The sequence below is a fragment of the Strigops habroptila genome, chromosome 12 (genome assembly GCF_004027225.2).
Source record: "Strigops habroptila isolate Jane chromosome 12, bStrHab1.2.pri, whole genome shotgun sequence".
NCBI classification, from domain to species: Eukaryota; Metazoa; Chordata; class Aves; order Psittaciformes; family Psittacidae; genus Strigops; species Strigops habroptila.
In genome coordinates this window covers 1,930,969-1,947,014 of record NC_044288.2, presented here as the reverse complement: position 1 = coordinate 1,947,014, position 16,046 = coordinate 1,930,969, and the positions used below count along the sequence as shown (strand labels likewise).

Sequence of the window (16,046 nt, the reverse complement as noted above, 5' to 3'; positions counted from 1 at the left end):
CTCTCTTACAGGTGGATACGAGTGTGCTTCTCCTGACATCTGCTAAAGAGCATCGCCTGTCGCACGGTGATCAACCACCAGGAAACTCTCAGACATGTCCATTAAGGGAACTCACTAGCTTCTTGGAAAGCTTTGTGACCTATTTTTTCAAACTGAGAAGCCAGAGAAACTGGTGCCCCAAACAGCCCTGGAAATAACTCCAAGGAGGGGGAAGGGATTGCTGGTTTGGGGCTTTTTTTAGGGCCACATGTCTATGGCAATACCCAAACCTAGCAAACACATCGTTTCCTCTGGCCCAACCACCAGAAGATCTTCCAAAACCTGGATGTCCTTGAATTTACTTCTGCAACTACACAACTCCAAGTGAAATCAATTTCAGAGTGATTAAATCCCCCCCATCCCACATCCTTACTGCTTGTGTTTCACAAAAGCAACACATTAAAGGCAGTATTGGTTCAGAACTGTCCTTGGGGCAGACACCTCTTTCATGACTGCAGGGATAGGTCGGCCTAGACTGAATTCCTGGATTCTCATCTCTTGACACACATTTGTGCACACACTTGTCATTTCCTGACATTTAGCATCAGCCACCAATGGGCTGAAGTTTCGATTATCTTCTTCCCCACATGAGAAATCTTGAGAGATGCTGCTCATTTATAGACTTACTGAAGCATTTCAGATCAAAAACATTCTGAAGGAAAGTTACTTGGCTGTTGAATCAGACAATTGTTAAAGCATACCTTCAGCATGTACATAAAATGCAAAATATGCACAATTTCCAACAGCCAATGGCTGCCTAAAAACAAAACAGGCAATGCATCCTTAAGCCCACAATCTGTAACAGTCAGAAACTCCATGCAAGTGGTAAGATCCAAAACATAACTAGGCTCCTTTACTTAGAACAGCAAGGATGCACTCTCAGATGAGTATCTTGAACTTATATTTGCTTCAAAAAAAGCAACCTGGAGGTACAGAATAGGTTCTGGATCCTTCAACTCCTTCGCTTAAAACTCTAATCCTCAATCCTCAAGTGAGAGCAGAAGTGGCAGAGCTGGAGGAAGATTTTCACTAGCACTCAAAGCACTTAGGAGTAAAGACCAATTGTGTGAATTGAGCAGTAAGTGCATGCTGCCAGCATCAGAACTTAGGCCAAATGGCGAATGTAATTCCCAATCCAGTCCACAGAGAAGCAGACTATGACGATCCCTGACAGCTAAATCTCCTGGGTAACCACTGGCTCAAACACAATGCTTTCAAAAGAAAAACACACAAGAACAAAGGAGCAAAAGGCACTCCCTGCTATGCTGCTTCAGCAGATTAGACAAAAGGCCTACTGTGCTGAAGCCCAGGCCTTTCGGTGTCACTCAGGGTGGTAGAAACTGGCCAGGTAAGAAACATCTTTCTGCACGCTTGGACTCCTCTGAACATGGAGAGGAATGGAGGGATGAGAGACCGGCCCGAGGCATTTCAACAGAGGTTAGTGTCCTTCCTGCACTTGGTACAGACCTCGACTGAAGCTGAAAATACCCCTCACTTGTTAAACAGCTCCTGTACCTCTGGCTAAGTTCTGACCAACCGCACCCGTGCGCACTTGCAAGCATCGCTCCCTAACTTGGCGGCTCTTGCTACTAATTGGCAAGCATCAAACGCCACCCTCACCTGATGCTTGGCCGTCTCCATACCCTCCAGAACTGTCGTCTTGAAGTCCTCCTGCTTGCCCTGTGGAAGGAAAGAGGAGAACTCAGGGACCTTACTCCATAAGTTAAACCATACTGGACATAAAGGCCCGGCAGTTGGCGTTTTAGATATTAAATTTCACCAACTAACTAAACCCATTTTCTGAGAATCCCATCTTCTGGAACCTGGGTTCAGGGCACCAAACTCTGCAGTCTTCTAAGTGTTATCCATGTTACTGGAACGCTTTACATCAGACTTAATGGGACATAAAGAAGTACACAATATGTAGCATTCCTGGTGGCTAAATACTTATGATCAAGTTCATTAATGGCTAGGATTTGATTAATAAGTTCACATTTCTTACTGCCAAGATCTGGTGGATGGGTACCATCAGATTCCATGGGTTGCAAACCAGAGGAATTTTATAATCTTGCCGTTGGTTGTCCTGAGTCTCTCCATGTGCAAGGGGATAGTTTGAACCATTCTGAAAAGCCTCTTACTTTCAAGAGAGCCTGCTCTTTTTAGTTTTTTGCCATAAACCCTTCCCCGAAGCTTGATGACAGAACTGTGTTTGAAAGGCTCAGACAGCTTGTTTTGGCTTCAGTGCCCTTGATACACCAACAATGCTCTAACACGCTAAGACCGCCTCTGAATCAAGTACATGTCAATCCATGTAATGTGCTCAATACCCAGCACTGAAAGACATCAGTCTTTCAACATATCCAGGGCTGGAAACATGAGGAAAGGCAAAGCGCTCATCTGAAAGATCTGAAGAAGTCTCAAAATTACCTTAGCCTGCATGCAAGTCCTAAACAGCAGCCTTGACAGGACTACAACACAATGAGGAATAGAGCATTTCCAGAACAGAGATGAGCACAGCTGAGATATCTGCAGGAACAAAGCTAATGCAGGTCACCTCACACACTGCTGATCTTCACAAGAGATGCTAGCTCCAAGTTCAGCCTGTAAGCAACATCCTTCCACAGTCAGGTATTTGCCTAGTGGTGTCGCCTCCAGCGAGCAGAAAGCCATGGCACGCTCCAGGGGCAGCCCAGCACTGTTTGATCGGCTGCTCCTGTACCAAGGCTCCTTCAAACCAACGCTTCAACAGTCAGCAAAGTGGGTGTTTTCTCAAGTCCAAGCAAACCCCCACTGAAACAAACCACTGAGGTCACGGTAGCAAATGAACAGTCACTTCCTAGAGCAGAACTGCTCAAGGCGTCATCTCCACACAGGTAAGAGTAAGGTCTAACCTAAGGCTGAACACACAACTGTTAAGATTCCTCTTCAGAGTTTGAAACTGGGTGGCCAATTTTGCCAGGCTGCAATTTGAGGCTCTTGGGATACACTGAAATTTCAGCTGAATTACAAATTTCACCCCTAAAGCAAAGACACAGAAAGTGAACCAAATGTTTTCATACTTCGATAACCTGGATTAACATCTGGAATGTTGTAACATTACACACCTACAGATAAAATAAAACAGGAACTGAAACAGGAAAAGACATTTTCACTCAGCTGCAGTAGAGGAGCAAGTCAGTACTTTTATATCATCAGTCTACCAGCAGGGAAGTTCAGAAACTCACAAGAGAGACTATGACAAATAACTGGATTTTCAGAGGCCTCAGAAGTCCCAAAATCAGGATTATATGAACTAATGTACCTGGAATAGCAAGAAAAAATTTCTCACTTCATCTACACTGGAAGTACTTTATTTTGCTGGGAACATTCCAAGACCTGCTTCCACTATGGGAAAGGCTAACACAACAAAAAAGTTCATATTTACACTCCAGCATAGGCCGTTAATCCTGCATTCACTTTTCTGTGGGAAAAGTTCTATTTATGCCTTTTGTAAGTTAAGAAATTGAAAAGATGGAGATATCAGCCTCTTGTACTCATTATCCCTAAATTAGTACTGACAATGAATAGATGGGACAAAATTGTTCCTGGTTTACTTACACGAAGAAATCAGCATTTTCCCCTCTTCTGTTAGTAACAGCTAAACCAGGTCAAAAAAGAAAGCATCACTATTACTGCTTGCTCAGACACAATTCTAATGACTACCCAGTCCGAGTACAGAAGCATGGAAACAAGGTCTGCTAGAGCAGGTTGCCTCTCCTTCCCCCTACGAGAGGCAGGTTCCAGCTGCAAAGGAGCAGAGCAGCAAGCGAACTGCTGCTCCGCGCCGACATCCAGTTACTGCAGCCGAACACGACATGTGCAGGAGCAGAATCTGTTGAAAGCCTCAAGACAACAGAATAACAGCTGAACAACCGCAGGAAGAAGGGCAACAAAAGAGTCCACTTCATACCGTCTTAAAATAAAGACTAGTGGCATATGATTACAACTGTGTACTGAATTCCAGTTGGGAAATGGACAAGTCAGATGAAAGACAGGGACAGAGCACCACGAAGTTTGACTATTCACTTGACGTTCATCTGCGCCATACTCAGTCTTATGCTCTCTTGGAAAACTGCGGCTAGAAACGCAAGATGCCCACAGACAAAAGGAAGAAAAGGAGCTGGCAAAGTGTATCTTCAGGAGGCCAGAAAAATGAAAATCCAATTTGTCAAGGACAAACAAGAAAGATCCTTAGAAGAGAAAAATGAAAGCAGCAAGATCCTAATTCCAAAAGGGATACTGGCAAACACCACAGATGTCACTCAGCACTGACAGTGAGTTTGGAAGCTTTTTGTCATCAGAAAATATTTCTCAATTAAAAAAAAAAAAAAGAGGAGATACACTTTAAGGAAATTATCTTACTCGTGAAATGCTGTTACACCTTTTCAAACTACTCTGGAATAAAACGCAGCAGATTCTGCAAATCCAGACTATAACAATTTGCATAGCCAAAACATCTGGAATTTCCCACAGCTGAACACATTAATGGAACCCACCCCAAATAAGACCAAAATAAGACCCCACAATAAGCATTTTGCTGTCACCTGAAGTGTGATACTGAATAACGTCCTTCTACTGTAAACTGACAGTGAGGATAGACTAATGAAATACCAGCTACTGTCCCCACTACATGTTTAAGTTTGCACAACGAGGCTTTTCAACACAAAAGATCATAACCTGTAACATGACAGCTTTACACCTCTACTGCACTACCTGTGTTTTTACAGGCTTTAAACATACAAAGGAAATTATTAGGATCTGCAATGAGAATAAATTAACAGTAATACACAAACAACTTTCTGTATTTTGTTATATTTTCAATATGCAATCCTGCTCTAGAATTACTGTCCTGTTTAATAGTTCTTACTGAACACTTCTTTTTGCTTCAAAGCAGCAACAGAGAGAAAAACAACTCAATCATAAACACTGCTGCTACACACAGCAGACTCCAATGCCTCTTCCTGCTAACAGTTGTTTGAATTAGGAGTTTCAGAGCACTTTAACAGCCAGCAAGAGATGACCTGATGCTCTTGATGCCTGCATTAATAAAGACAGAGAGATCCACTATTGTATATAGTTTCAGAAGCCCTTAAAAATAGAGCAGGACTAGCTATGGAATGACAACGGAAATTTTGTCATCTTCCTACATCACTGCTTCAGGCATATCACAGGATTTCTGGGAATGGAGAAAGGATACAATGACCTGAAATCTCCTTATCTCCAGGCAGCTGGATATAGCCCATTTCCAAATTGGTTGTATTTAGATGACTAAATCGAGTGCTTGTGGAATAACTGCCTAAGAGACTGTTGTATGGATAGAACAGCACGTGTCTATCACTGCCTATTTTCCACATCTCTTCCTTCATAGGATAAAACACTTCACTGGTTATGCCTCAAACTGATTCCAGTAATCACTCCTAGAGGTGCAAAATGGCAGAGGTGTCTGAGAAATCTCCCAGAAAATATCTGAGAAATATGAGAAATGTATTAATATGAGATTTCAAGGATTAAACCCAAAGTCTGAGCTAAATTAAATGGTGAACTTAAAAGATATTTGTTTAACTACATATATCAAAATTCCATTTCTGATAGATCAGCTCCAGCTGGGGGCAGGGAGGATTTTCATCATCGCAAATATTTCAGTCAAGCAGATGAGCTACACTATTCCAGTATCCAGCCAGAAGCCAACAGCCACAACTGACGAGACTACAGGTGCAAATCCCAAGAGATAGCACACAACTGTGGCTTTTAATATATTTTCTGAAACTGAAGGTAAGTATCCCCAAATTGACATCAGTCTACATCCTCATTCTGCCAGCCAAAAGAAGCCAAATAAGAGCAGCAGAACTGAAGATTAACAGTTATTCACATCAGTGATGAACTATCAAAAGTTCAGTTACTAGATTTCAGCTACTGTCTAAAGCCAGCTAGTACACACATCGCCTCATAAAGTCTCTCCAACAGCTAAACTTTGCCAAAGTGTGATTTTGTACATAGCAGAGTGATACATCAACACCAGACCTAACTACTGGTGGTAGCCAGAAACACAACAGAAGGAGAAGGCGCTGCTAACACCATGAAACCTCAAAAGCAGCTGCTTCCTGAGCAAGACTGACCAAAAAACTTCCCAATGAAAAGCGAAGCTTGACAAGTCTGTCAAAGGAAATAAGGAAAGCACTGAAGTTTAAGCCAACAGGATCCAACCTGAACTTAAGATCAGCGTCATAGTTTTAAAGCCGCAGCAACCACTGCAGGTTAAATCTGTTCTCCTGCACAGCAATCCCCCCAGTAAATCTAACCTCTCAGAGGAATAAGTGACTGTTGGCACATGAGCAGGTGTGGCAGCTAAATGCCAAAGAGGCTATTCTGGTCAATAAGCTTCCAAAGACAAGTCAATAAGGATAATGAGGATCTAGCATGAGAAGGTTGGCTTGGTTTGGAATTAGATCATGCACATTCCCATCTTTACCAGGCTGCTCTTCTGTGATTTCCCCTCCTTCCCATATAGGGCCAGCAAAGAAAACACTGTAGAACAATCATTCATAAACAGATCAAAACCAGACACAAGATTCATGATGCTGCACCTGACCCCACTTAATTTCTGGCAATAGAACAGGCAAATAGTGTCAGAGAAGAAGAAGGTCTCTCTACTCACCAGACGGCTCCTCCGGCTCACTTTCATTCTCCTCTTCTGCAGGAGCTGGGGGAGGTGGTGGTGGCAGTTTCTTCTCTTTCTCAGCTTTAGCATTTCTCTCTTCTTCAGAGTAATACTCATCTTCTGACAGGTTTGCAAGACTCTCATCCATCTCTCTATACTCCACCTGTAAGAAGCACCACAGAGGATAAATAAACACACTGAAGATGTCTCTAAGTCTCACTGCTAAAACGAACACTGCAAACAACAAAACTGCTTACAGCTCAAAGACAAGGCCTGAGTTACCTTGTCTTATTACAGCTGCCATGTCACAAAATCTTGAACAGCTTAACAAGTTTTACCTCCACTAAAGTCTTCAGCACCCAACTGTCCAATAATAGGAACTTCCTGCCGCTACTGAACCCAGTTTATCGGTATTTGTTACATTATCATTCAACCTCCTGGTTTTCTTCCCCTTCTTCCCCTCCCTGTCAAACCCAGGGGTAACAAATCACCTCTATGTCCAATCCGTATATTCCAACTTGAATTTATTTGTCAAACATGGGTGACCAGAACTGTACACAAGGTTTCCTGAGGAAATCCCACCCGTCAGTGCAGAGGATCCCATTTGCCTCCTCTCCAAGACAGTCACATGAGCAGCTCAACACAAAATTTAAAAAGTAATTAAAAATCTTGATTGCAATTTATGTTTTGTTCTCTTGTCTAGTAAAAATAAAGAATATTACCAGCTAAAGACTTGCTCCAACTTAAAGGAACATGGAAACCCCAAGAAACAACCCAGAAGGGATGCACCTCACACTGGTTAACAAACCAAGCTTTTTTCCCCAAAGTTAGAAAGTTTGTGTGCTTCTACCTGTTGGAAAGGAAAAAAAACCCACTTCTCACAATATGCAGCCATGGGGAAAATAAAAAGAAAGCCGCTGGTGACCCTCCGACATCCTGGAGGTCAACTTGTGCCGTGAGGTGACAAAAGCAACTCTTCATCTCAAAAGAATGGCACATCTTTCACGGTCCAAGTTCAGTCATTAAGACAGGGCAATAATGGGCACAATTCACAACAGCACTGGGAAGCCCGTGTACAGGAAAGCCTAAATTCAGCAAAACACTAACACACTCCATGATCTACCTTTCGAACACTCACATTCCATGCCCAGCACGTGCAGTTCTCACTGTTCAGCAAACCTTGCACCACCAGGATCTTTTGCGAACCCATGTTCTGAAGCAAGTTACAACGATCCCACGGCATCGTAAGTATATTATCACAGGCATTTAAACCCAACACAAACTACTTCTGCCCTAAGGCCCTCTGCAGCCTCCCACCCTCGAGCTCACGCAACTTGCAGAGAACAATTAAGTCCAATGAAAACCCCTAAGCTTTGCCCTACGTTTATCTTTAACCTGGAGACCCTCCTCAACTGAGTTCACGCCCCAGACCAGGTGAGGCGACCTTGTGCTACCCTGAACTGATGATGGGGATATGCTCTGCCAAAAGATTAACACCTTTAGCAAATGGGTATTTTCAAAGCACAGAAACATCACCGAAACTCCACCCGCAGACGGCGCACTAATTCCCCCCGCACCCCCCCACCTACCTTGGCCCGCTTGCGGCGGCTGGTCCTGCGGCCCTCGGGGGTCTCGGCGATCCCCGTGGTTTCGGCGCCGGGCGCAGGGGCGGCACCGGCGGCGGGCGGCTCGGATAGACCACCCGGGGGGGACGCCCGCGGCGGCTCCTTCTTGCGGGGCGTGCGCTCCGCAGCGCCGCCGCTCTCGGCGGAGGAGCCCGGGGCCCCCGCGGCGGCGGGCGGAGGCACCGGCGCCTCAGGCCCGCCCTCGCCGCCCGCCGCCGCTTCCGCGCCCTTCTTGCCCCCCGACAGCATCGCCCCGGCCGCGCCGCGGCGCACACAAAGGAACCCGAACCGCGACCTGAGCGGGGCGGGACCGCGCCGCCGCCCGACGTCACGTCCGGGCCGCACCGGGGCAGCGGGGAAGAGATTCTGCCTCAGAGCTCATCTCAGTCTCCCCTCTGGCAGGTTAAAGCCATTTCCCCTTGTCCTGTCCCTGCATCTCTTGTCCAAAGCCCCTCTCCAGGTTTCCTGGAGCCCCTTTAGGCACTGGAGCTGCTCTAAGGTCTCCCCTTCAGGAGCCTTCTCTTCTCCAGGCTGCCCCAGGCCAGCTCTCTCAGCCTGGCTCCAGAGCAGAGCTGCTCCAGCCCTCGCAGCAGCTCCGTGGCCTCCTCTGGCCTCGCAACAGCAGCTCCACGTCCCTCTTGTGCTGTTGCCCCAGAGCTAGACGCAGCCGAGAGAGGACGCCAGAGACACACAACACAGATGGAGTTGCAGGTGGCAAAGCGAGGGTGGATTGCCATGTTGGTGGCACCATTGCGGAGCTCACCCTGTGTAGGTGATGCAGCAGAGCAACAAATAACGGCAGGCACATTGGCAGGTACAATCAATCTTCACGTACCTACCACCGATCCTAACTGGGATCTGGCATCGTGATAACAGCAGCAGCATCTACCAACATTGCGCCCCACAGGGATCCCCAAGTGCCCCATAGGGACCCCAATACCCCCCCGCACTCCATAAGTACCCCAACACCCATCGATTTTTTATTCACTTTCATTCATTTTTATTCATCATTTATAATAACTTTTATTTGCTTTTTATTGACTTTATTCAGTTTTTATTCACGTTTTTTCGATTTTCAGCCACTTTTAGTCACTTTTTATGCACTTATTTAAGTTTTATTCGGGTTGTACACTGCGTATTGCCTCTCCGCTGCCCGCTCTCGGGCGTCCTGGAGCAGGGCTCACACAGTGCGAACGGCCGGCCCCTGCTCCCACAGCCCAAGAGCCAGGACAAAGAGCTGCTGCTGGGCTGCGACATTGCCTCGGTAACGATGGAAGCGCCGCTGCCTCGGTAACGATGTCGGCGACATTGCCTCGGTAACGATGGCGGCGACGTTGCCTCGGTAACAACGGCAGCGACGTTGCTTCTTTAACGATGGAGGCGTAGTTGCGACGGAAACTACGTCGCCGGCGTTGCGCGGTAGCAGTGGCGGCGGCCCTGGGTCGGTAGGCGCGGCGGCGGCCCGTGCCATGGCGCGCAGCATGGCGGCCCGCGCGCTGCTGTGTGTGGCCGCCGCGCTCGGCCCCGCGGTGCCCGCGCTCCGGTACCGGCCGGACTGGGCCAGCCTGGACGCGAGGCCGCTGCCGGCCTGGTTCGACCAGGCCAAGGTGGGGGTGTTTGTGCACTGGGGGGTGTTCTCCGTGCCGGCCTGGGGCTCCGAGTGGTTCTGGTGGCACTGGCGGGGCGAGCACCGCACCGACTACGAGAGCTTCATGCGGCGCCGCTTCCCGCCCGGCACCACCTACTCCGACTTCGCGCCCCTCTTCACGGCCCACGACTTCCAGCCCCGCGATTGGGCCCGGCTCTTCCAGCGGGCTGGAGCCAGGTCAGTGCCCGGCGCCGGGGGGGCGGTTGGGGGTCCCGGAGGCGGTGGTGGGTCCCTGGTCACTGTGGGAGCCATGTCTGGGGGTCCCTGAGAGGATGGGGCGCTGTGCCTGGGGTCCCCAGGGGGATGCAGGGGTCCCAGAGGGGCTGGGGGGGTCCTTGAGCAGCACGTGGTGCTGAGGAGGTGACGGGTCTTGCTACTTCCTAAGTCTGGACTCTTCCAGCACTAAAACCCCTCCGTTATTCTGGTGGTTGCTTCTTCATTTGAAGGGCAATCATAGAATGGTTTGGGTTGGAAGGGACCTTACAGCCCATCCAGTTCCAACCCCCTGCCACGGGCAGGGACACCTTCCACTAGAGCAGGTTGCTCCAAGCCCCTGTGTCCAACCTGGCCTTGAACACTGCCAGGGATAGGGCAGCCACAGCTTCTCTGGGCACCCTGTGCCAGCGCCTCAGCACCCTCACAGGGAACAACTTCTTCCTTATATCTAACCTGAACTTTCCCTGTTTCAATTTGAACCCATCACCCCTTGTCCTATCACTCCAGTCCCTGATGAAGGTCCCTCTCCAGCATCCTTGTAGCCCCCTTCAGACACTGGAAGCTGCTCTGAGGTCTCCATGCAGCTTCTCTTCTCCAGCCTGAACAGCCCCAATGTTCTCAGCCTGTCTCCATACGGGAGGTGCTCCAGCCCCTGATCATCCTCGTGGCACCTCTGGACTTGCTCCAACAGCTCCATGTCCTTCTTATGTTGGTGACACCAGAACTGCACACAGTGCTGCAAGTGAGGTCTCACTCCAGTGAGCCCTCAAAAAGGGCTCCTCACAGCACGGTCCTTCAGTCCCTTGCTTTTTTAGTGACTGGGCTTGCCAGTGAGGGTGGGGAATGTCTTGGGTGTTTCCTTTGTCATCCTGATGGAAGTACGGGTTTTCCCCTCAGGTACGTGGTACTGACCACGAAGCATCACGAAGGCTTCACCAACTGGGGGTCATCCGTGTCCTGGAACTGGAATTCTCTGGATACAGGGCCCCACCGGGATCTGGTAGGAGAGCTGGGACAAGCCCTCAGGGAGAGGTACGGCACTGCCAAACTCTGCTGTTCCTTTCGTTTGAATTCTCCTGGCTGCTCTTGACAAACAGCCGAAAATCATTAGTTTAATATGAGGAAAATAATGATGCAAATAACCTGATCTGCCACTGGTTCTCAGTCCCTCCTGCCAGCCTGACCCTTTCCTCTCTGTTTTCTGTCCTTCAGCAACATACGCTATGGGCTGTATCACTCCCTGTTAGAGTGGTTTAATCCACTCTATTTAGCTGACAAAGAAAGTGGCTTCACGACCCAGAACTTCGTTTTAAAGAAGACAATGCCAGAACTTTATGATCTCGTCCTAAAGTAAGAGCTGCAACTGGTTAGAAGGCAAGAGCATTTCCTGGTTTCAGTAGTGCAGAGAAAGATGCAGAAAAGAGAGGGGACAAATGTCAATTCTTTGTGTGAAGCATAAACCTGGTAATGTGAGGCAGTAGGAAGAGGAAGTGAAGCTACGCTCCATCGCCAGAAACAGTGTTCCTTTGAGGGAGGAGGAAATGAGCCACTGTGAAATAACATTCATCTCTCTGTCAGATACAAACCTGATTTGATCTGGTCGGATGGAGACTGGGATGCTCCAGAGTCATACTGGAATTCTACCTCTTTCCTTGCCTGGCTCTATAACGATAGTCCTGTCAAGGTATCACTTTCAGGTGTCCCTCATGGCCAGCATTTTATGGGTATGGGAGGTCTGGGAGCAGTGGGATATGAATGGGATCAAATCAGAAACCCGCTGCAAATACCAAATGTACCTTATTCTTTCACATACACAAAAGCCTAAACTGTGCTCCTTGGGAAGACTCCAGTGCCTTTTACAGCACACGCATGGGAGGCTCAGAGCCCAGCAACCTTCTTGCCTCAGCTTCTGCAAATACTGTGAGTGAATAGAGAGACATTCTCCCACATTGGAATTCAGCCTTCTCTGGAGGATCCTCCAGAGAAGTGCTTATCTTTAGAGTTTAGGTGCTTACCTCCTAACTGAGATGCCTTTGCTAACTGAGGAGGGATAACGCAAGCTGAAAAGGGAGAACATGCTCCCTACTGAGCTGAATTTCTTCTTTCAGGACACTGTTGTTGTTAATGATCGTTGGTGCAGTAACTGCTCATGCCATCACGGAGGCTACTACAACTGTGCTGACAAGTACAAGCCAGGGACCCTGCTGGCTCACAAGTGGGAGATGTGCTCCTCCATTGACAAGCTCTCCTGGGGCTACCGGAGCAACATGAACATTGCAGAGTTAATGGATGAAGCAAGTATCATTGAGGTAAGAAATCTGCAATCAGAATAACAGGTATGGGGGAGGGTTACTGAGAATTAGAGGTGTCCTTCGTCCTCCTGCTTGCCAAAAGAGTTGTTGTGTTCCACGCAATCAGTCTGGAGCTAAAGGAGCAGCTGATGAGGACAAAGCCCTCCTCAGATTCCTTTCTTCTCAGAGGTGATTATAATGTGATTTGTTACCTTGGTTCATCTGTCACAGGAGCTAGTGCAGACTGTGAGTTTTGGAGGCAACTACCTGCTCAATGTGGGGCCTACAAAAGAAGGGGTGATTGTTCCCATCTTCCAAGAAAGACTTTTGGCCCTTGGGAGGTGGCTGGACACTAACGGGGAGGCGATTTATGAAACGAAGCCGTGGAGGGTACAGATGGAGAACAGCACAGACATGGTGTGGTAAGGACCCTGCTGCAGTGTCGTCTGTGCTGCCATGTCTGTCTTCTCTGTTCTTACATTTAGTATGCTCTGAAGTGTTGCCATCAGGTGCAGATGGCACGGAGGCAATATCCTACAGCTGGAGTGCTCAGGTGCTGCCCCAGGGTCTTCTCTAAGGAGCATCTTGCTTGAAAGAAGAGAATAAAAATTAGGACTTCACCCATCTTGCCTGATTTGGGAAAAACCCCAACTCTTCCTTTAAAACCCTGCCCCTGCTGTGTCAGTACTGCGTGAGCAGTGGTCCTGGCTAGCTTGAATTGCACAAATGTATTTCATCCGAACACACAGTTCGTACATGTAGAGATGTTTGCTTTAAAGCAGCTACATGACGGTACTGATCGCTGTTACCCAACTGAGAAGGGCAACAGTGAGCAGGATATTGCTACGAACCAGAGTTATGTTGTTTCCTGCAGTGTGTGCAGTGTAGGAACGCAGAGCAATGAGCAGCGTTCCCGCTCTGTTGACTACAGCTGAGGCAAGGACAGATTGGCAAATGACGCTGGACTTTGTTTGGGTTTCATCAGCCGGTGCTGAGTGGCCACATGGTGGGTCCAAAGTGACAGGGTTTAGGATGAGGGGAAAGTAGGTGAATGGCCAAATGGTGGGTCCAAAGTGACAGGTTTTGGGATGAGGGGAAAGTAGGTGACCCCTGAGCGGTGGCAGTCGGCAGCCAGTGTTCTTGTGCCATCTGGGAAGGGGAAGCTCGTATCTGGTTCTCTCTTGGCCTTGCTGAACTCTTGCTCTCGTAGGTACACTTCCAAGGGAGCAGTTGTCTATGCCATCTTTCTGCTCTGGCCTCGGGACAACGTTCTGGAGCTGTCCTCACCTGCTCCATCCCCAGACACACAAGTAAGGAGCTTGGAAAAGAGATAACACCCTCTGAGAGCCTGTCCTGGGCACGTGTGGGCTGGGAAGGGTCCAACCTGGCTTCATTTGGAAACTGGGGAGAGTGTAGAAGTTGTCATCCTGTGCTTCTTGTTCTGGGGTGCTCTGGCCTGCCCCCAGATCCTCGCAGCATCCCAGGTTATTCTCCAGCCTTTGGCTCACTGTTAACACAGGGCATTGGATAGGATTTACCAGGACAGGCTTATTGTCTGCCACAGAGCAAGCAGAGACACTCCTCCCCCAGAGCTTTTTGATCCTATTGGCACAAGGAGGCAAATAAGAAGCCTCACATGCAGAAGGGATCACTGGTCTTGCATCTCAAATTCAGATCAGGTACACTGACCCCTCACTGTAGTTGGAAGTGACGCAAATGCCCTTTGCTCTAAACAAACAGGGCTGAAGCCTGCACGGTAAAACCAACAACTGAGCGTTTCCCCTGCCCTCCTCTGCAGGTGACCATGTTAGGACATGCAGGGACACTGAAGTGGCAGAAGTCCCCTGGTGAAGGACTACTCGTAACACTGCCCTGCATGCCTCCATCCTCCCCGTCTGGCTGGGCCCTCAAGCTTGAGGGTGTGAAGTGATGGCTGCAGGACGGAAGCAGCGATCTGCCCCTGCCTTCCCTTCAAACTGAATCCAAGAGGATTTTTCAGTTATTGTTGAATAAATTGCTTTTCTCATAAGAGAATCTCTCTTCCAGTCCCTTTTGCCTGTGATCTGGGTGTCAAGGGGCCATGTTTGAAGAGATCTGAAAGAAATCAGCTATAGGAAATCGTGGCCTAATACAAATCCATTATTTATATTCTGGTGGAGGCAGCTGTAAGTAGAAGAGGTTTGTTCTGATATGCTCAATTCGTACAATCATGGAGGTTGGAAAAGACCTTTAAGATCATCAAGTCCAACTGTTCCCCAGCACTGCCAAGGCCACCACTAACCCATGGCACTGAGGGCCTCGTCTACACGGTGTGTGAACACTTGCAGGGACGGTGTGTGAACACTCCTCAGGACGGTGAGAAGAGCGTGCAGCAAGCTCACTGCCCTGGACTTCAAGAAAGCAGACTTTGGCCTCTTCAGGAACCTCCTTAGTAAGGTTTCATGGGATACAGTCCTAGAGGGCAGGGGGGCCCAAGACTGCTGGCTGATATTCAAGGATCACCTGCTACGTGCTCAAGAGTGTTGCATCCCGACTAGAAGAAAGTGCAGCAGGAGGGCCAGGAGATCTCCATGGATGGACAAGGAGCTGCTGAGGAAACTTAGAGGGAAAAAAGAAGCTTATAGAAGGTGGAAGCAAGGACAGGCGGCCTGGGAAGAATACAGGAGCATTGCCCGAGAAGCTAGGGACCAGGTTAGGAAAGCTAAGGCCCAGCTAGAATTAAGTTTGGCAAGGGATGTAAAAGATAACAGGAAAGGATTCTATAGATACGTAGCAAATAAAAGACATGCTAGGGACAATGTAGGCCCTCTCCAGAAGCTATCAGGAGAACTGGCTACCATGGATTTGGAGAAGGCTGAGGTTCTTAATGACTTCTTTGCCTCAGTCTTCACCAGCAAATGCTCTGACCACACAACCCAAGTCTTGGAAAGCAAATGCAGGGACTGTGAGAACGAAGACCTTAGGCCCACTGTAGGAGAGGATCAGGTTCGAGACCATCTTAAGAACCTGAACGTGCACAAGTCCATGGGACCTGATGAAATCCATCCACGGGTCCTGAAGGAGCTGGCGAATGAAGTTGCTAAGCCACTGTCCATCATATTCGAAAAATCCTGGCAGTCAGGTGAAGTTCCCGATGACTGGAAGAAGGGTAATATAACCCCCATTTTCAAGAAGGGGAAGGTGGAAGACCCGGGGAACTACAGACCAGTCAGTCTCACCTCTGTGCCTGGCAAAATCTTGGAACAGTTTCTCCTGGAAAACATGCTAAGGCACATGAAAAACAATGAGGTGGTTGGTGACAGCCAACATGGCTTCACTAAGGGGAAATCCTGCCTGACCAATTTGGTGGCCTTCTATGATGGAGCCACGGAACTGATGGACAGCGGCAGAGCAGTTGATGTCATCTACCTGGACTTGTGCAAAGCATTCGACACTGTCCCACATGACATCCTTGTCTCTAAATTGGAGAGACATCAATTTGATAGATGGACCACTCAGGGGATAAAAAACTGGCTCGATGGCCGCACGCA

The 16,046-nt window shown here is 48.3% G+C and overlaps 2 protein-coding genes across 3 annotated transcripts in view; one reads left to right on the top strand and one right to left on the bottom strand.

Annotated features, from left to right (window-relative positions):
* KDM1A (lysine demethylase 1A) overlaps positions 1-8,687 on the bottom strand; it is a 29,350-nt gene extending 20,663 nt beyond the window's left edge. Inside the window, exons 1-3 of one of the 2 annotated variants that reach the window (XM_030505044.1) lie at positions 8,326-8,659; positions 6,734-6,899; positions 1,660-1,719 (exon numbers count right to left, since the gene is read on the bottom strand). In XM_030505044.1, coding sequence (XP_030360904.1) covers positions 1,660-1,719; positions 6,734-6,899; positions 8,326-8,610 — 511 coding nt within the window. In that variant the 5' untranslated portion in view covers positions 8,611-8,659. Of the gene's footprint in view, positions 1-1,659; positions 1,720-6,733; positions 6,900-8,325 lie in introns of both variants that reach the window. The other variant, XM_030505045.1, reaches the window with a different exon arrangement.
* A 1,082-nt stretch (positions 8,688-9,769) lies between these two features.
* On the top strand, positions 9,770-14,547 carry FUCA1 (alpha-L-fucosidase 1). Its single transcript, XM_030505043.1, has 8 exons — positions 9,770-10,186; positions 11,123-11,257; positions 11,438-11,575; positions 11,804-11,909; positions 12,334-12,534; positions 12,748-12,938; positions 13,727-13,826; positions 14,315-14,547. The coding sequence occupies exons 1-8, from the start codon at positions 9,831-9,833 to the stop codon at positions 14,444-14,446; spliced, it is 1,359 nt and encodes a 452-aa protein (XP_030360903.1). The 5' UTR covers positions 9,770-9,830; the 3' UTR covers positions 14,447-14,547.
* The last annotated feature ends 1,499 nt before the right edge of the window (positions 14,548-16,046 follow it).